Genomic DNA, 20596 nt, shown 5'->3' with positions numbered 1-20596 from the left:
GAAGTGCCAACAGTTCTGTTCTTTTTTTAACTATCTGCTTTCATGGTAGAGGGCACTGAACTGTGTGGCTGGTGAGATGTCCTCCAGAGCTCTCTCTTTCATTGCAAGTGTTCTGGAACATGTGAACAGCCTGTCTAGAAACCATCAAATTGCATATCTGTAGTTCAGCAATCACACTCTCATGTTTATACTATCCCCCATTTTCAGGAATGGGGGTGAAAGTGAATCTAGACTGACTGAATTTATTCCCAGGAGCAGGATTTAGCAGACCAATGCAAAATGCAGGTGCTCCCGACCAGCCTGTGCCTAAGGGATTACCATAACATGATTGTCTATTGCAAAGGCACAAGACAATTAACTGTACTGTCTGTTGGGCAAAACAGCTCTGGCTGTGAAAGTGCCCAGTCACCTGCTCTTCTCCAGTAGAAAGAGGAGCTAGTAAGAAGTGACTAGTACAGAATAATGAAGTGATGGGGGAGCAAGCAAAGACTCTATGAATGTAAGCTGCTGACTTACACTCATCCAATTTAATTCAGGTGCGGACTACGTTCTCACTGAAGTTGAGAATGGTGGTATGCTTGGTAGCAAGAAGGGTGTAAATCTGCCTGGTGCTGCAGTGGACCTTCCTGCAGTCTCTGAGAAGGACATTCAAGATCTGAAATTTGGTGTGGAGCAGGATGTGGACATGGTGTTTGCTTCCTTCATCCGCAAGGCAGCTGATGTCCATGCTGTCAGGCAAGTGCTGGGAGAAAAGGGGAAGAACATCAAGATCATCAGCAAGATTGAGAACCATGAGGGCGTGTGCAGGTGAGCTTTCCCAAGCATGGCTTGTACAGGTGACAGTAAAGATTCTCAGATGTGGGGAGGGGGGGAAGACACCCACTGGGAGCACAAATTTCATTTTGCTGAACTGCAGCTTGTCCTTTAGATTCTTATCCCACTTCTCCGCAGAAATGAATTACTACTATATTACTGCCTTCATTGCAAAACAGGTTAGCAGTTATCACTGTATATCTGTCAACATCCTGTAACATACAAATGGGTACACTTTGTGTGTGTGTGGTTTTTTGTGTCCTGGTCTTATGTACTTTACCTCACCTTATCAGCTCAAACTTCAGTAATTTGCAGTGGATTCCCTAGTACTTAATGCTAATTAACAAGGTCTCTACATTTTTTCCTTACCAAAACTTAATCTCCAGTTCTAGCAGTAGTGGCCAGTGACACTGAAGTATTGACCATTTATTTCACAAGTGTCAACAGAGATGTCTACACTGCACTCAAAAACAAAACAACAAACCCACCTTCAGCAGCATGTCTCAGGCCCCAGGTCAGCTAACTTTGTCTGTGAGACTAAAAATAGTAGCGTAGATGTACCCAGTGTCACAATACTTGCTCCTTGTTCAATTTAGAAAACTGGAATCTGATTAGCTACCAAAATGATAATCTCTTCTCTCGTCTTAAAGATACACTTGGTATTGTAATTAGCCTTTCACATAACACAAGTAGGCTTTGAATGAGAATAGATTTTTATGGGTGAATGTCAATTTCATCCTCTACACACCTTTGTCAATTAAAATTTTCCAATAGTAAAAGTGAGAGAAATGCTGCCTGATAACTTACTCAAAATCCAGTGATTTAGACTTTTTAAAAACAGACTAAAGAATGAATAGTGTAAACAAGTATGACTTATAAATTTTAATGATAGTTGCTTTGTATATTTCGACTTGTTGACAACTTGTGTGTTAACATCTTGGAAAGCTTTTTAAATGCCACTATCTGTCATTAAATAATGGAAGCCAATAATTTCACACAACTGTGGAAAATTTAAATTGATCTAAAGTTTAAAAATAAGCATCAGTACTGTCCATTTAAATTAAAAATAAGTGGAACAGCTTATGGGAACACAGTATTTGTAACTATATTGCTCAGATGATTGTATAAACTTGTACTAAAAGAAAAAAGTATCTGGTGGAGAGTGTGACTTCCACCTTTCCCCTGTAGTTCCTAAAATTGAAAGATGTCTTGCAGATGGAGGAAAGAGTAAAACAAGTCTTTATTTTTTGGCCATGAGGTTTGATGAGATTCTGGAGGCCAGCGATGGCATCATGGTGGCCCGTGGTGACTTGGGTATTGAGATCCCTGCTGAAAAAGTCTTCCTAGCCCAGAAGATGATGATTGGACGTTGCAACAGGGCTGGGAAGCCCGTTATCTGTGCTACTCAGGTACTTCAAATATCATTAGCTTTCTTAATCACAGTCTTTATCATGTAACTTCTCTAGTAGTACTTGAGATTCACTATACCCATTACTCACTTAGGGATATCTTGAAACAATAACTATCAGACAGTGCCAGTGCATGGATGTTTCATGCCCTAGGCGAAACTTCCACCTTGTGCCCTTCCCTGTCCCCAAGCCCCCACCCTGAGGCACTCCAGCTCACCCCTGCTCCGCCTCCTCCCCCAGCACGCCTTCGCTGCTTCACTTCTCCCGCTTTTCAGGCTTGCAGTGCCAATCAGCTTAGGCATCACAAGCCTGAGGGGCAGGAGAAGTGAAGCAGCCATGGCATGCTCAGGGAAGAGGCAGGACAGGGGTGAGCTGGGGTAGGGAGCTCCCCTACATGCCGTGTCCTCTCCACCCCTACTTGCTGCAGGCGGCCCTCCCCACGCTCCCCTGCCTAAGCTCCCTTCGCCTAAATGCCGGCGGTGACTGGGGCTGCCAAAGATCCGTCCGCTGCGGTCACTGCTGAAAAATATGCCACCCCCTAAATCCTAGCGCTGCGGTCGCCTAAATAGTTGCACCGGCCCTGCTATCAGAGCATGAAGGTAACACAGAGTGGAGCTGCAAAGTACAGTGGCCCAGCAGCTTTTCTGTCTTCGTGAACAAGACACAGGCAAACTGAGATTTCTATACTTACATCTCCCAAGTTAGTCAGTAAACACCTCGTACCTCTGTTCAGCCAAATAGAGTAATTTGGGTGTGGGAAGAGATGCCTTCCAAATGTTCTTGTGACTGAATCTCTTGCATGGGTTGGAATATATAAATGGTTAAGCCCTAAAATATGGGGCCTAGAAACATTTCATCCAAGTGAAGAAACCTTTTATGGATTTGCCAATATCCCCTCACTTTTCTTTCCTCTTGTGTTCACTGGTCTATCTCTCCATTTAATGGAGACAGAAGATTGTTTCCGATACAGAAGTTTAAATTTTATAAGAGTAGCAGGCGTTAGTGATAGTGGATTATCTTTCTGTGTAAAGGAGTCCATTCTTCGTTTCCTTTCTGTTATGACTTTGAGAACAATTAGAGTTGTGCAGGGTTTTATGGAAACTATTCTGCAGAAGGGATCTTGGACAGAGTATATTCAGATTGCATTTTAGCAAGTAACTCTGCTCCATTCTCTAGGCTTTGTGTCTTTTGTGTGGAAAATCTCCAAAACTCTGCAGCAGCACTACAGGCTTAGTTGGGAATAGAGGAGATGCACAAATAAAATGTCTAAGTTGCCACTAACAGCAACTGAGATTCTCCTCTTCTTCCCCTGACACTTCTCCTTTGTGCTTCACGCTTGGAGAGTGAGCTTTGAAAATGAATTGATAGTGAATTGGTAGATTACTCTACTCTTGGGGGAATTCTGTGCACAACACTTTCAAATTCTGCATATCATTTGCAGGGCCGGTGCAAGGAAGTTTCGCACCCTAGGTGAAACTTCCACCTTTGGCCCTCCCCAGCCCTGCAGCAGCTCCCCACCCCCTGGCCCGGGGAGCTGTGCGGTACCTTTCCACCTCTGCTCTGCATCCTACCTGAGCATGCTGTCCCCACTATAATTCTCCTCCCAGGCCTGTGGCACCAAACAGCTGACTGGGAGGCGGGAGAAGCGAAGTAGTGACTGCGCGGTGGAACCCCTGGGCTGCTGGCAGTGTGCTAACCCAGGGGAACCCCTGGGCTGCTGGCGGCGGCTCAGACTCCCTCTCCCAGCGCAGCGGCCGCTGAAATGGCTTTAAACGTTTGGTGGGGGGAGGGCGCTGCTTTTTTGTGCCCCCAAATCTTGGCACCCTAGGCAAACGCCTAGTTGGCCGGGGCTGGTGCTACCATTTTAGATCATTTTGTCAAAATAACACAATAGAATCACACCAGTTTCAATTATTTTTGGTCACTTATTTCAAAATACCTGTCAGCAAGTATGTCTGTAACAATACAGACAACAAAAGATTTAGAAATGTCAAAAAACATTTCCGGATTAGGCATATTAGTACAAAACTCTGAGTAACTTAAACTACAATATCATATTTCCCACACCCCTCAGAGGCAGTGCAAAGACTTGGGAGTCAGAGGTAATGGAGGAGCTGAGAGAGAGAAGTAATTGCTGTGATGGAGCCTGGGTGTGAACTTGGAGGGTTGTTGAGTATGGGTAGGAAAAGTATGGAACAGATTTTTTTGAGGGGAGGTGGGGAGGGATTGTTAGGGAGCTTCCCTCATGCTGACCCCTAGCCCCTCCCATTCAGTCAGGCACATCTGCCCATTCCCATGTGTCCTTGCATCCCTTGTCCATGTCTCCCCCTTCTCTGCGTGGCCCTGTGCCCCCACTCAGCCACCCCTGTCACCATGTGACCCTGTGCCCCTACTCTCATTCAGCCCCTGCCCAAGTCTGTCCTCCCCGGCTAGCCCTTATGGGCCCTTGTTTGACTCCTCAGCAGCCCCATGTCCTCTTAGTCCCTGTCTCCTGATCTGGCCCAACAGGCACTATGAAGATGGTAGGCTTTCTCTTCCCTAGTTGGCTGGGAGCTGCTACTCTCACCCTCTGGTGGGGAAAGGCAAAACAGCAGCAACTTTCCAGCTGAGGCTTTTTTCTGTGCAAAAATCTAAATTAAAAATATGCACAGCTCGTTAATTATGCCTGTGTGCAGTGGTGCAGTATTCCCACAGGAGTAACTCTTGCAGGAGTTTTATACGTAACCCTCTGGTACTGGAAGGATCATCTTCCTGGTATCTCTGTAGCTGGTGCTTCAAGAATAGCCTGGTTTCCATTAGTAGGATATTTAAAGGACCGTATGGCTGTGGACACTAGCCAGTTGGGCCTCTTGGTGTTCACTACAATGCACGCCAGCTCCTGGCACTGTCCAACTGAGACCTCCTCACTGGAAAAGTCCCTAGGTTTAAGTCACAGGTGGAGTAGTAAGTAGGGGAGACTGGGGGAAAGACCAAGGCAAAAGTATATTGTGGGGACTGAAAGGTGGGAAAAGATGGTGCAGAATGGATGAAGGAGAACATAAGTTTTTTAAAGCTACCCTTAACTTTCTGCCTACAGCCTCACTGGCAAAGTGCTAAGATGCTATTTTGGCTGCAGTTCACGGGCACTTCAGCCTCAACTTGCTTTCTAAATTAGCATCTTAATTCTGCTTCACATACTCTTCTTCATAAAGAGTCAAACTGTTGAGAAGGCAGCTAAGCTTTTTATGGGGGGAGAGGAAGGAGGGGAGCACTGTCTGAATAGTCAGCAAACCTTAGAAGTTTAAACTACCCAATTCAAAATAGAAAAGGTGTTTTACAGCCTTTCCACCACTACTTTGCTAAATGACTGCATAAAGGAAAGATGTTGTTGTATAAACCTGAACAGTCCCACTGTTTAAAGGGAAGTGTGCAACTAATGAGCCAGACTGTAATAGCAGCAAGCCACAACAGTGTGCATTAGTCGACTATTGATGTATTAATTTAGCTAATATTTGCCTGGTTGTGGATTATATTATATGAACCTAAACCTCCCACATGCGCACATTCGGCTCTACCTTGCTGCTGATCAACTGGTGGTTGAATATTAATGGTACACAGCTGTCTTAAGTGCATGCTAAATGTAGCATCAATTAATTTTTATAATTATGTAGCAGCTTCCTTGATATCTGCTGTAACTCTGTTTTTGAGAGTTCTGTCGTAAGGTTCAGCATAACAGTATTCAAACTTCATACTTCAGTATGTCATCAGCTCTGTTTCCACGCATGGCACTCTTGTTCTGGTGGCCAGACAAGCATACTTGCTACAAATAGTCTAATCAGACTTACTGATACTTAACTTTGTGCTGCACCCTACAGTATAGAATGCTCTAAAAAACATTCCAGTGCTCACATAGGTGTACTAGAGAAGTAGTTGGTCTCTTCCATAGTGGGGTATTAATTTGGTCAGCCTGACTTCTCCTTTTCCAGATGTTGGAGAGTATGATTAAGAAACCTCGCCCAACCCGTGCTGAGGGCAGTGATGTAGCTAATGCCGTCTTGGATGGAGCAGACTGCATCATGCTGTCTGGGGAGACTGCCAAAGGAGACTACCCTCTTGAGGCTGTCCGCATGCAGCACGCTGTGAGTAATGCCTTTTAAAGCAAAAGGTAGAATTACATAGTCCAAAGTGGAACCTTTCCGAAGAGTTAAAGGTAACATATTAGCACACTTCCTGCTTCCTCACTCCATCCAGATGTCTGGTTGTCCAAATGCATAGTCAAGTAGCTATACCTAGCAGTTCTATAATGGCAGCTCCTTGTCCATGCTCCCACTAACCCTTAGTTTTTCAAAAAGTAAATCTGTTCTCTCTCATTATTTCTTCCCTTCATTCATGTTAACCTACACTTACATAGAGCATGGACTTGTAAAACCATATACCCTGACCAGATCGGTGTGGTGCTGCCCTCTGCCACTAGATCTATGAGAAATGATTTCCTTTACATGCCAGACATGCAAATGTCACTTGCCATATGCTTTGTACTCATCACTTAGAGGCAGAGCCAGGAGCTGAAGTGTAATGCTGAGATGTCTACTTCAGTGGACTATAAGAAACCCTAGTTTATGTTTATATGCCAAGGTTGAGCTTTCCTCGTTACCCTGGTGTTGATTCCCTTGAGTCCACTGTTCTAATCTCTAACTCCACGTTTGACACCTTCTGTCCTGCGGAGCTGCTCCAAGGATCACTTTGACCGTGATTGAGCTCAACTCCATATACTGAAAAAAAATTCAAATTTAAATAAATGAACTTGTATGGTGAGGGAGTGGGGTGGTTTAATGGGGTGCTTGTTCCAGGTTTACTGTCCTGTTGCATTCAACAGGTTTGGCTGCTGTTTATGGGGATGTTTCTTGCATGATGACTGACAGGACTTTTTTTTTTTTTACATGTTTAAACTGCCAGAAACCTCTCTGCTCTGCTTTGAGTTCACCCAGCTCATGTTCCCATTAATTTAAGTGTAATGCTAAATGTCTAGAAGTACTGATAATCTCTGGGTAACTGCTGTGAATTACAGCATTGACAATGCACTAGTTTGTCAGTTGCCGTTCAGGTTCTGTAGATTAATAAACATAGCTACTATATGTGCATTTAGAATTCTGTACATAAGTATACTTTCTTCTCTCATTGTTAACTGTATTTGAGCTATGTGCACTGGAACTTTGTATACTTAGGGAGCAGATGGCGAAACCAGATTGGTGTGGGCCAATGATCTTAAAGCATGTGATTGCTCTGCATTGTAAACTATTCACTAACTGCCTGCCTAAAGCTTTTCTCCTACCAGGAAATCTTGAAGGTTGACCCTGATATCTAAATCTGGAAACTTGCTGCAGTAAAACTTAATTTCAGAAATGAACTCTTGTGATCCAGTTTAGTTTCAGATAATCTAATTTGACTAGCAAAAGTTATTTAGATCTGGTCACTAGATAGTATGTGGATACTGGTGGTCTCAAGTGTTTGACCTTCCTTATTTTTTTTAGTTACTGTAGGTACATCAAAGGACATGGTCAACAGATTAAGTCAAGTCATTCTAGGATTGATTTTTTTTTTTTTCCACATAAGGCAAAATACTGCCTTTCTTAATGGATGGTGGCTTTCAGTGGTGCAGTATTGAACTTCCATATCGTAGCTCACCATACCTATACTCCATTTATGCTAGGTTCTTAACTACCAGGTTAAGTTCTGAACACTTGGTTTCATAGTGGCAAAACATATTGGAGAATTGAACATCCAAGCATGAGGGGAAAATAAATCAGGGCACGCAGCTAAGAAGATGAAACTGAAGCTTCTGATGTAATACAAAATGGATGTGCCTACTGGCTTCAGAATCCTAACCATCAAAGGTTTTGTACCTATCTTTTCTTAAACTTGGGCTATCCCCAAATCAAACCCAGCATGTGGAGGTATTTAATACTGCTGCAACATTACTAGGAGTAGCTAGACACTTGTGTTTTTTTGTTTTTTTCCTAAAGTGGATGCTATTAGAATGGGCCGAGTTAAACTTCAGAGCACCAACAACTTCTTTTTACTATGAGGCAATGAGTAGTTAATATCAGCACACGTGGACTAAGGTGTGTGTGTGCACAAAATCCCCGGGTTCGGCCAAGGGCAGTTTAAAACATTGAGGCTTTCTGTTGCCTTGGGGGGGATGGAAATCTCGCTAAAGTCTGTAGAGCATCTGGGGTCAAAACCTCAGATTATGGAATCTGGCTGCTGTGAGGCTCAGTTTCTCCACCTTTCCAGACTAAGCCATGTAAAATGGCAGTGTGACCGCTTACCAGCATTGCAAGTACTGACCACTGTAAAACTAACTAAAAGGAGCTCCTCTTCTTTCTAGAAGAAAACAATTTTATCTCAAACCTTTAACAGGGGTAAAGAATCTGATATGACAGGGACTGAGCACTGTAGAAATGACTACACAGTTCAAACAAATTCAGGTTCCCCTACCACTTATGCAGTCCTGTTACCTGCAGCTCCATTTATTAGAACTGTTCTTCCTAGAAGTAGGGTCTTAATACTGGGTTGCTAAGTTGTGTTTCTCACTTCTAGAGCACAATTTTTTCCCTTCTTCCTGCATGAGGGGTTTACATACAGTATATGGTGACTGCATAATCCTCCTGGGTTGCTCCTGCTTTCTTCCTGGCTGTTTGCCAGTGGCAAGACTGCCCAATTCCACTAACATCAAAATGGGCATAGACCACTTTTATTGATGCTTTCTTAGTCTAAAAGTCAAGTCAGCTGATGAGAGTAAGACCCTTATGTTCCTTCTTTCCAGCTTCTGTTATAAAAAAAGTTTTACACATTTCAACATCTTCTATAAATGTGAAGCAATACTTTGCTCAGACTCTAGTCCCTTTATACAAGTTTGCTTTTTTGTATTGCTACTCTGTATTGCCAAAATTTTGTTACAAAATACTCCAGCAGCAAAACTGGATGCTAGCTAATGAACATAGGCTCAGAGATCACTGACAGCTGCTACCTGTATACATAAGACAGTATTTCCATCAAACATGAGCTCAGTGGTTAGGGAGTATAGATCAAACTGGTTCGTCACACCTACACTGAAAACAAGGAGATGCTCTAGGTAGGTGCTCTCCCTCCCCATAGCTTCTAGGAATGTTTAGGATGTTTCAGACCCTAGAAGTACTTTATGTACTAATCTAAAAGAATTTATCTTTTAGAAATGGGGGAGAAAGCGTCTGTTTAAACTTGTGCAAGAAGGTTTCCCAGTATACTTGATATGTCCTTTCTACACGCAGTGAATCTCTCTGGCCTGACAGATGTGATGGTAGAATGTAATAATCACCACTTGGTGACAACTCTTTAATTTCTGTTGGATAACTAGAATTACTATTATAGTTAATTTTAATGTTCCGAGAAGGTGGGGCACAGTTCTCTTAAGAATTCAGTAGCAAGTTTCCAGATGTTGGACAGGATACCTCTTCCTGGGAAGGAAACAGCTCCCAAAACTTCCATTGGTCCTGTCAGTTTAAAAAGTTGACAGCTAATTTGACCAATGCGAAAAGCAAGTCTTGAAACTCTGCCCTTGCCAGTTTGTCTGAAGAGCTCAGTGAAATTCAAGGAAAGTAGGGCATGTCTATACTGCCCTGCAGCTTGGACTACAGGGGAATTAATAACACGCACCAGAGTGCTTTGCAGTAACTCTCCCATGTGTATGCCATGGGTGCATACTAAGATTTCTAGTTCACATTAATGTAATCCATTGCCCAAACAGAAGGGCAGTGTAGGCAAATCCTAAGGGCAGGTCTACTCTACAGACTTTACACTGGTGAAGCTGCGGCACATCTGGTGAAGATACTGTAAGCCAACAGAGCTCTCTCCCATTGGCTTAGTAGTGACTGCTCCTCACAGAGGTGGAGTTATGTCAGTGAGAATTTCTTCTGCCCACATGGCGCTGTCTGCACAGGGTTATGATCAGTATAACTACGTCACTCAAGGGTATGGATTTCTTTCACACCTCTGAGTAATGTGGCTATATCGAAGTAAGTATGTAGTTTAGACTAAGGGCTTGTCTACACTGGCAGTTTACAGCTCTGCAACTTTCTTGCTCAGGGGTGTGAAAAAACACTCCCCTGAGGCCAGCAAGTTTCAGTGCTGTAAAGTGCCAGTGTATACACTGGTAGCTATGCCCCCTCATAGAGGTGGGTTTTTTTTAGAGTGCTGGGAGAGCCACACCCTACTACAAACTTGAAGAAAGCTGGTAAAAATCCCCAGTAGGGAAAATGTTAATGAATCAACATGAATGACTTGCCATGGATCTTTGGGAGGGACTACCTTAAAAAAAGGGGACGGGGAGAAGTTAATCTATTAAAAACCTATTGTATAGCAGGGAGCCTTTTGGTAAACTCAGGCTTATGCTTAATGTTGTCCAAAGCTGCCTGCCTTTGATTCAAGAACTGAAGATGTACTGTAAGCTCCTGGTTTCCATGTTTGGAGTATGCTATATGAGGTGGAAACTTACTTTATCCCCCTTTCTCTAACAAGTTTCAACTCCATGTAATGGAAACTTGCAGCTAATGCTGTGGCTTTTATTGCATTTAATTTGCATTATAAAGTAATCTCTAGGTCAGTGGTTCTCAACCAGGGATCTGTGGCACACTTGGGAACAGTAAGCAAGTTTCAGGGGGTCCACCAAGCAGGGCTGGCATTAGACCTGCTCGGGCCCAGGGGAGAAGCCGAAGCCCACACCACCTGGGGCTGAAGCCCCGGGCTCTAAGTCCCACCACTCAGGGCTGAAGCTTGAGCAGCTTAGCTTCACAGGGCCCCCTGTGGCATGAGGCACTGGGCAATTGCTCTGCTTCCTGCCTCCTAACACTGGCCTTGGCTTTTCTGTGCAGAAAAACAGTTGTGGTACAAGTGGGCCATGGAGTTTTCATAGTACGTTGGAGCCTCAGACAGAAAGGTTGAGAACCCCTGATTTAGGTGTCTGTCTGAATTAGTTACAAAGGATCTTGTGGCTGGAGACTGGGACTCAAGATTTCTACATCCTTTAGGATATCTAGACAAGCCACTTATAACTTAGATGAAAAAAAATTATAAGATGGGGATAACAGTGACAATTCATTAACATTTGTAAAGTGCTTGTCCTCACCTGGAAAGTGCCACAGAGTGAAGTATCTCTATTTAGATGGATTTAGTCTGCCTAAAGCAGGGGTAGGCAACCTATGGCACGCATGTTGATTTTCAGTGGCACTCACACTGCCCAGGTCCTGGCCACCGATCCGGGAGGCTCTGCATTTTAAATTAACTTTAAATGAAGCTTCTTAAACATTTTTAAAAACCTTATTTGCTTTACATACAATAGTTTAGTTATATATTATAGACTTATAGAAAGAGACCTTCTAAAAACGTTAAGATGTATTACTGGTGCACACAACCTTAAATTAGAGTGAATAAACGGAGACTCGGTAAAGCACTTCTGAAAGGTTGCCGACCCCTGGTCTAAAGCCTCCATTTTTCTTGCTTGCTATAAATAACTTCAGCCAGTCCTCTTGAAGAGATTATCAACTTTTCTGCATGCTTGTCTAGTAAACTCTACAAGCCTTCTTTATATGGTTGTAAAGGACTAGCATTGCCTAGTCAGACAAGAATTCTTATCTTAAAAATGCTTTCTCTTAGGCAGACCTACTGACCTGTATAAGATTCCTAGATTATTGGACAAACTCACTTAGAGTATCCATGGACTGTCTGTAAACTGGATGCGGAGGCTTCTCATGACACCTTCATTCTATGAACAAAAACTAGAAGTATCTTCTGTAGTTGTACACGTGACTAAGTTGAGTACATACAAACATTAAATGAGGGTTTCTGTACTCTTCGTTTTTAGAAAAAAACCATATAAGGAAGACTTGTCTCTATACTGTAAACAGTTTTACTAAAGGGTAGTGCAACTGTAAAGATTACGTTTCTTGGCTTTACTCTAAGTAACAGCCAAACCATAAAATGAGCCCACCTTCTTTGCTTACAAAGAATGAGATGGAAGGTGGTAGCACTGTTCACAATTTCATTCAGTGCTGTATCATAGAATATCAGGGTTGGAAGGGACCTCAGGAGGTCATCTAGTCCAACCCCCTGCTCAAAGCAGGACCAATCCCCAGGCAGATTTTTGCCCCAGGTCCCTAAATGGCCCTCTTAAGGATTGAACTCACAACCCTCCCTGTTCTTGTATAAAACGTTATTCTAACAGTGCTCTTGGACATTAGAAGTTGAGGCTGAACACACATGCATCCCTAAAGCAACCTATACCATGCATTCTACTACTGTCTGCTTTCTGGCACACCTAAAGGTTGACTCCCTGGAAAAATGCAGAAGGAAGACCTACAGCAAGCTGACACTTGAGGCTTGTCTACACTCTATGGGGGAAAGATTTCTAAAGTGCACTGTTGTACATTAATTGGTGCACTTAACATAGTACTGTTTAAAACAATACTACATAAAATTGCACCAAGGTGCTTAGTTTGCACCAGCTTTGTCTGCATCAATCAATTAATGTGCCACACAAATGTACTTATGGGGTGTGATTTCTAAAGCAGATTACCCCACCATGTAGTCATGACCTCATCATATAATTAGATGAGCAGTTTTTGTAAGGAAGTGGCCCCCCACCTTCCTTAGCCTAAACAAGTGCAGGCTATAAAAATATAGCCTGACTTCAGGCCCTTGGGCAGCATGACTGTAAAGCTATCAAAATAATGTAGCATAAAAGGTCTCGTTCTCAAAACACATGATCCGATGCACAAACTAGCTGTGAGAAATGGCACTGAATGTCCACTAGCCTTGGCACTGTTAAAATTCTAACCACGTTTGTCTGTATTAATTCTTAACCTCCGAGCCAAAGGAAGTTTCACAACCCTGCCTCTAATATTCTTTGCCTGCATGACTATGACAATTAAGCAAATTAACTCAAAATCACATTACTCTCTGGTGTATCTATTTCCTTCTTTCTGTGTCACTCCTTTCTTCCTTCCTCCCCTCCCTCTTACTCCGGCCTGCAGATTGCTCGCGAGGCTGAGGCCGCGATTTTTCACCGTCAGCTGTTTGAAGAACTTTTCCGCGCCACTGCTAACAACAGGGACCCTGCTGATGCCATGGCTGTAGGCGCTGTGGAGGCCTCTTTTAAGTGCTTAGCTACAGCTCTGATAGTTCTGACCGAGTCTGGCAGGTAGGGCTCAGAGAGGGCAAGAAAGACTTAGGCTCTAAAGGTTAATAAGCGTTTTCACTTCACAGAGTGTGGGTTAGAGATGATCTAACCAAGACAAACTTCTTGTGCTTCAGGACATGTTTCAATGGGTAGAAACACGTTCCGCTATAACACAGTAGTACATGTCCTGTGAGCAGCTCTTACAGTTCACAACTTCAGCTTGGCATACACTAGCAGAATCTGAATTTACAACATCCTTATAGTACAGCAGGATTGGAGGTAGGTAGAAGCAGAGCAAGAGTGCCTGGCAGTTGGGCATGGATGTGAAGAGTGTGCTGGCCAGGCTGGGTGGGGTGACTTGGCAGGTGTCACAGAACTCAGAAGAGAAACCTCTTGATATCAATTATCTGGTGGGTGAATATTTACTAAATAGCATACCCCAATTGCTAATTTAGCCAAGCATACTGCTTGTGCATCAAACAGATGACTGGTACCAGCATGGTACCATACGCTAATCTGGACTTGCTAGTATAAAACTGATAGGTAAATCTTCTGAATATCAAAATTGCGGTTATGCTATTGACATCCTGCCAGGCATGGCACCTCACCTTACCCTGTGTCACCTGAGCGCTGACTGACATGAATGTCGTATTCCCCGAATGCGTGTTGCTCTTATAGATTGCTCGCGAGGCCGAAGCCGCCATCTTTCACAGGCAATTGTTTGAGGAACTACGCCGGTTGGCCCCTCTGAATCGTGACCCTACGGAAGCCGCCGCTGTTGGCGCTGTAGAAGCTTCCTTCAAGTGCTGCAGTGGGGCTATTATCGTCCTCACCAAGTCTGGAAGGTAGGAGGTGAAAGGTTCCCTCAAGTCAAATGGACTTCAATGACCAGGGTGGGGGAAAAGGACACCTTCAAAAGTGTGTTTTTAAGAATGAATGAAATGGTAACACTGAAGCCGCCAGAAAACCAGGCAACTTTAAAGCTAAGGTCATCAGTCTGCAATACCCAGTTCCACCAAGAAGATGGACAGATATTTAGTCTAATTCAGTTCTTCAGCATTCCTCAACCATGTCAACATCAGCACCAAGCATATAGAATTTCTTTTCCTGCTGATAAAATTGCATTTTTGTTACTGGTAAAGCTGGCTGGAAAACTTTGACAGGAAACAACTTTTGAAAGTTTGTTCATGGTCACTTTAACCAGAGAAATCTTGGATTTTGACAGTAGGTCAGAAGTTCACTGGATGCAGAACCTAGCTTTTTGAATAAGGCAGTACCTTTCAACCTACATTTCCAGCTGGGTTGACTACAGTGACAGCAAAAGTAAAGACCCGCCTGGCATGGATCATGGGCTCAACCATTATTAGAATATTGAATCTTCCTGTCTTTTAGTCCTATGACCATACAGCAGACTTCAAACACAGGACTACTGGACCTGGCTTAGAGAGCCTTGTTTGAACAGGAGGCTAAAATTACAAGTTTGTTCCCTTTTGTAGATTAACACTTCCTAATGTCTGTCCTGCTTGGGTGAATAGGCCTTGCTTTATCTAGTATCCACTGTGATCTTAGACTAAAATATCCAACAGACAAATCTGTGGAATATGCTTCTTAATACTAGGTTCACCCAGTGCCTGTTTTCTGCACTGGCTTCCACTGCTTTGTGCCAACAACGTGTAAGATACTAGTTCATGGAACAGCACCGTGGAATATCTTGGGATTTGACAAATGTTAGTGCTATTAAGGTCACTTAATAGACCCCATGGCTAGAAAATGCAGAAAAGCACAATAAATGGTCTAAAACCCAGCTCATCAGCTTCTAGTTTCTCTAAACTGAGAACTGAATTGCCCCTCTCAAAGCAAGTCTTGGCTGCTAATAAGGTTTTTTCCCCCAAAACTGATGGCCCTCTAGATGGGCATCATGAAGTCTCACCCTGAATCTGGACCCAACAAGTAGTAGTACAGCAGATGTGTCATCTCAACATACGCAGCAAATATTCTGCATCAAGAACTGGGCTACTGTAAATTCTTTAAAGACATTTTCAGGCTGGTGCTTGCTTTATTTCTGTAGAACAGGGAATAGCTGTAAGCATGAGAGTTTGTGTCTTTGTGCTTCCAATGTTTCCATTTAAAGAGTTCCAGTCAGTCTTACGCTTGACCTTTCTGAAGAGATCTGACCTTTGATGTTTGAATATTTTTAGCTCTGGATTCTGTTACATCCTCTGAATACCTGGGTCTCCTTGAGCTACTGGAAGGCGTCTCTCAGTAGGAAGATTTTTGAGTGGCTGGGTTGGTGAAACTGGCACTGCTGTCTTGTAAGCAACACACTTTGACTGGAAATCTTTAGTATTAAGCAGCTTTGCTGAAGTTTGATTCATGAGAACTGGACCATAAGAATCTAGTTGAAACACAGTTGTGCACTGTATAATCCTGTTCTCTGCTACATGTTGAGCAGTAAAATATAACTATTAATATCATGGCCTTTTTCAGTTCCAGACAGATTCTCCTTAATCTCTGAGCACACACTGCCTTCCAGAACTTAACTGCCCTTCCAGTAGGAAGGGGTGGCCCCTGTACCACAGCTCTAGCTTCTGCTGCTAGAGGCTATGAATAAACACCATTTGTGCCTACCATCCCATATTTACTAGATGTCTCACATAAATATTTCCACTTTTTTTACCTTGTTTCCAGATCTTTGCATAAAAACAAAGTTGTGCAACAGATCATAGCAGGATAGGCCTGTTATGTTATCCACATTCATCTTTAAGCAGGTAAAAAGGGGATTGCTCCATATGTACCTGATCTGAGTTGTGTTTGAATCAGTTTTTAAAAAAGAACCTTAGAGCTCCCTAGGTTTTTTCCTACAGTTTCCCTCTAACAGTGGCTCCCAGTGATTGCCTTGAAAATAGCCTGCTCTAGCAAGACTCCTGTTAAGACTTCAGTGACAATGCACAGGGTATGATGCAGCAAGAGTCATTCCTTCTATCTGCTGCCCCAACCCACCCCCAGCCTTCAAGGGAAGGGATTCTAGATCCTTCAGAAGAATTTGATTTCTTGTGACTGCAGATTCTGCCACAACTGTCCTAGGCAAATTAGCTGAACTCTGTGGATGCTCTGGAAATGCTAATGACTCCCCAAAATGGTTGTGTGGTGTGTGTGTGTTGTTTTTTTTTGTTTTTTTTGCAACAATGCTTGCCTTCTCCCACATCAGAGACTGAATATTGCCTTTGCCAGCCATGGGAGCAAGGGACTCCATCTAACTCTTGAGTAAGAGATTCCACCTAACCCTGTGATCAGATATGCTTAAATGAAAACTAACAGAAACCAGCAAGCAAACCCCACGCTCCTATCTGGCAAGCTGTCACCACTACTTGCACAGTTTATTTGCAGTAATTTTTTTTTTTTTTTAAACTTAGGGTTTCTTCCTTGTCAGCCTTAATAGCATAGTGGTGATTATTTGAAAAATTTTTAGTTCCTTTCTCCTGTCCTTGAAAAGATGAGCACTCGGGACAAACCTTCACTGTTTTGCTCTGAAGAGAACAGGATTCATGCATGCTGTCTGAAGTGTCAAAGGGTCAAAACCACGTGACTATGACACAACAGAAAGGCAGCAAAATAAGTCTCACAGTATCTGCCCACCTTGACATTACTGCCAACAGAGCTACAACACCCAGTGCTGGAAACATCCACCTTAAGTGTAGAGTGAAGTTTCCTAAACTCTTCTGTTTCAAAAAACTGAAGTGGGATGACACCACGCTTGAGGAGAAGAGGGAAGAGACTCACTGCTCCAACAGATGGTTTGCTGTGCCCTAAAGCAAGACAGATGGTGTGGACCTGAGGCAGTCCTTCCAGGAAAGGATGCTGTGTAGCATGTCCTCTATTCTTGTAGGTCAGGGGAATGAGAGGACCAGCCTGGCCTTCAAACTAAATTTGATGAAACCTTGACACTCTTGCATGGATTTTTATTGCAAGTAGTCTTCCTGGCCAATCTGCAAAATACCTGAGAAGTGGTTACCATTAGCTGTCTCCATGCCACTCATCTCCACATAAGTGGAGACTAGCTCCTATTTATAGGAGCCATGATCATCTCTCTGATCTTGTCTTCTGTACACTATACTTGCTGTGAATAATTGAAGTTTCTCAAGCTTTTGTTAGGCTGCCATATATGGGATGCTTTTGGAGGTTAATCCTACCTTCCATTTTGTTCTCCCTCCTATTAGATCTGCTCACCTGGTGTCCAGGTTCCGCCCACGTGCTCCCATCATTGCTGTGACTCGTAATGGACAGACAGCACGCCAGGCCCATCTGTACCGTGGCATTTTCCCTGTGTTGTGCAAAGAACCCACCCATGATGCATGGGCTGAGGATGTGGATCTTAGAGTTAACCTGGGCATAAATGTTGGTGAGTTATGTTGCTTTCTTTACTCTGGTCAAGTAACTTATAGCTTATGGAAGAACCACCCCTTCAAAAAACCTCTAGTTTGGAGCATCTTTTGCCTTCTGGCAGAGCCTTAAGGCTGTTTAATGAGAAGAAATACTGCTTGTGACAAATGAATGGGCCGCCTGCAATCACACCTCCTTAGCCAGATTTGGTACTCAAACTGATAATTTAGTATTAAAAACTGCTCCCTCTTCACAACAAACCTTGATTTTTAATAGCTCTAATGGAAGACTGTGCAGACAAATGCTTATTGGTCTGTCTGAGAGGCCACCTTTTGTGTTTTTGTTTTTTTTTTAAAAAGGCAAATAAAACACCTAGGGCTGAAGTAAAGGGTAGCTCCTCTCACTGTTACAGTGCACTTTGCATTAACTGACAAAGGTCCAACACCAAAGTTCAAAATGGGCTGTATGAAATGGAATTTTGTCTAGTGGCAGCACCTGTAGCTGAGTTTAAGGTCTCAAGACAGAACAAATGGTGTAGGACAGAGATGAGGTGTCCTGTCTCTTTCAGGGTAGATCAAACCATGATTGCTGAAGTCCTCTTATTGCTAGGACAGCTGAGGGAAACCTGAGTCCCTCGGCCTAGTGTAATGATGCCATCTTGTGGCATGAGGGGGTATGTAAACAAGAACTAGGTGAAGCCCTTGGACTGTAAGAACACCTACTAGGGCTAAATGAGATCCAAGAGAGATACTAAATCCATGTGGTTGTCCTGGTAGCCCCCTCTATTACATTTGGACTTACAAAAAAGCAGTGGTATTCCTTGTCTCTGGATGCTGACTTGTGGAAGACATCCTAAACCCTAGTGATACTGAGTCTGCTGGACATTCTGTCATCTAATAGAACTGTTGGCATGAACTTGGTTTGCAGATATTCACAAATCTTTCTCTTCCAGGCAAAGCACGTGGCTTCTTCAAGACTGGTGATCTTGTCATTGTACTTACAGGATGGCGCCCTGGGTCCGGCTACACCAACACCATGCGTGTGGTGCCAGTTCCATGAACACCAACTCTCAAACTCTCCCCAGCAACACCTTCCCTCTCCCCCACTTTCTTCTCCTCTGCTCTACCCCCTTGCATTAGGCTGGCAATCGCTTGCAGTGTTATCCGTGTATAGAGTGGATTTAGGTTACTAAACACCACCAAATGCAGCAGTGGGGGAAGGACCACCTTTGAGTCACTCTAAAAGAATACTTGAAATGTTTTAGTTTTTGAAAAGTAAATGACCTTTTTTCCCTAAGGTGATTCTGCTCTGAAGTAGTTGGAATTTGGTGTATGAAATTCCTGCATGGTGACTGAACTTGTGCTGCTCATCCCCCTCTTTGTAAACTGGATACTACCTTAAGGGTGAATACTGTGCCTTTCCCTGCACCTTTCTCAGGAGTGCAGGGGAAGGAGGCAATAACAAGGTTATCATCTGAGTTCCAGTGTTAGCACTCTCTGCAACAGGCAGAGTACAGTTCTGTACCCTGTAAGCTCAGATAATCAACAGCTTCATTTAATGCCTCCCTTCTCTGCCATGTCGTCCTAATTACTCCCACTCTGCAAACTTGTACTGTCACCAGTGCACTCCAGTTTAGGAGCTGTAGTTGATTAAGTCATGGGTCTATGTAGCCACACTTGCAGTATGTAAACTAGTCTTCTTGTCTCCCCCTCCAGATTTACAGTGGCTCGCTGCACTCCATAATTTAAATTCCACTACAGATACATTAGGTATCTAACACCAGTGAATGTTGATGAAAGATTAAGATGTGCTTAACCCTTTAAGTCCTAAAATAGGAACTTCCATGAGACATGCTACTGTGTATTCCCCTCCCAGTGCAAATGGAGAGAACGACTCCAGTGTTCCAGTATACCTGGAAAACGATGATTGAAACCTCCAGCACAGACCAAAGTCTAAGATGCAGTTCAGGCCTGGGTTCCTTCTAAGTCACTTAGTTTGTCATTTATGGGCAGCAGGGGGAAATAGAACAAGGATAAAACAGGGGTTTTGCTCTTAAAGAGTTGAGTGCTGCATTTCCACTTCCTGTGCTGCTGAGGGTAAGCTGAGAGCTCCTTGTGCTCCTACTGCAGTATTGCGTATCTGTCTGAGTTAAGTAGTCATGTTTCCTGAGAGCATTCTGTGTTGTAAATCTGGACAAGTTATTTACTGTAACAGGTGTATTGGGTTGTAGAGCAGAACTATGTACATTAATAAAGAAAAGCTGAAGCACCCATCAGAGTTCTGTTCTTGCTTGGTTTTTCCATTGGCAAGGTGAGAGTCCTTTGTGAAGAAAAGGTGACTAAGCCAACCAACTGAAACATGTCAGTGCTTACAAACAATGTCTGAACACTAAAGGAAGAAAAATCTATTTTCCATATTAGTTGAAAGCTATTTTATCCTTAGTTGTGGAAGGAATCCTCAATACTGTAGTTGGTTTGCAGCTAGATTGTAGAGCCCTCGGATGTGCCAAATTTATTGCAACTTCAGACATACCTGTCTCTTGTGCAGACATAAAGATCACTTTCTTACTTCACTTACCAGCTATGTCACTTCCTAATCCAATGTGGTAACTAGAGCAAAGCAGCTGTCTTCTACCCACCAATTTGCTTCACAGTGCAGCTGGATACTACACATGTGGCTATTCTTAACTCCTGTTTCTAAAACTTTCTAGTGTGAGTCTGCCAAGTGTCTCATGTCTTGATATGGGAATGAGTCTTGTTCTGTGGGCTTCTGCTGCTCTGTCCTAACAAAACAAGGGCTGCTA

The 20596-nt window shown here is 43.3% G+C and overlaps 1 protein-coding gene across 3 annotated transcripts in view; it reads left to right on the top strand.

Annotated features, from left to right (window-relative positions):
• PKM (pyruvate kinase M1/2) overlaps positions 1-20065 on the top strand; it is a 41412-nt gene extending 21347 nt beyond the window's left edge. For 2 of the 3 annotated variants that reach the window (XM_032769285.2, XM_032769269.2), the window contains 6 exons: positions 537-807; positions 2072-2222; positions 6188-6340; positions 14092-14258; positions 17631-17812; positions 18746-20065. In XM_032769285.2, the coding sequence (XP_032625176.1) occupies positions 537-807; positions 2072-2222; positions 6188-6340; positions 14092-14258; positions 17631-17812; positions 18746-18852 (1031 nt within the window). In that variant the 3' untranslated portion in view covers positions 18853-20065. Of the gene's footprint in view, positions 1-536; positions 808-2071; positions 2223-6187; positions 6341-13267; positions 13435-14091; positions 14259-17630; positions 17813-18745 lie in introns of all 3 variants that reach the window. The other variant, XM_032769296.2, reaches the window with a different exon arrangement.
• The last annotated feature ends 531 nt before the right edge of the window (positions 20066-20596 follow it).

The sequence above is a fragment of the Chelonoidis abingdonii genome, chromosome 9 (assembly GCF_003597395.2).
Source record: "Chelonoidis abingdonii isolate Lonesome George chromosome 9, CheloAbing_2.0, whole genome shotgun sequence".
Taxonomy (NCBI): Eukaryota; Metazoa; Chordata; order Testudines; family Testudinidae; genus Chelonoidis; species Chelonoidis abingdonii.
The sequence above is the reverse complement of the archived record's forward strand: the minus strand, read 5'-3'. Positions and strand labels throughout refer to the sequence as shown.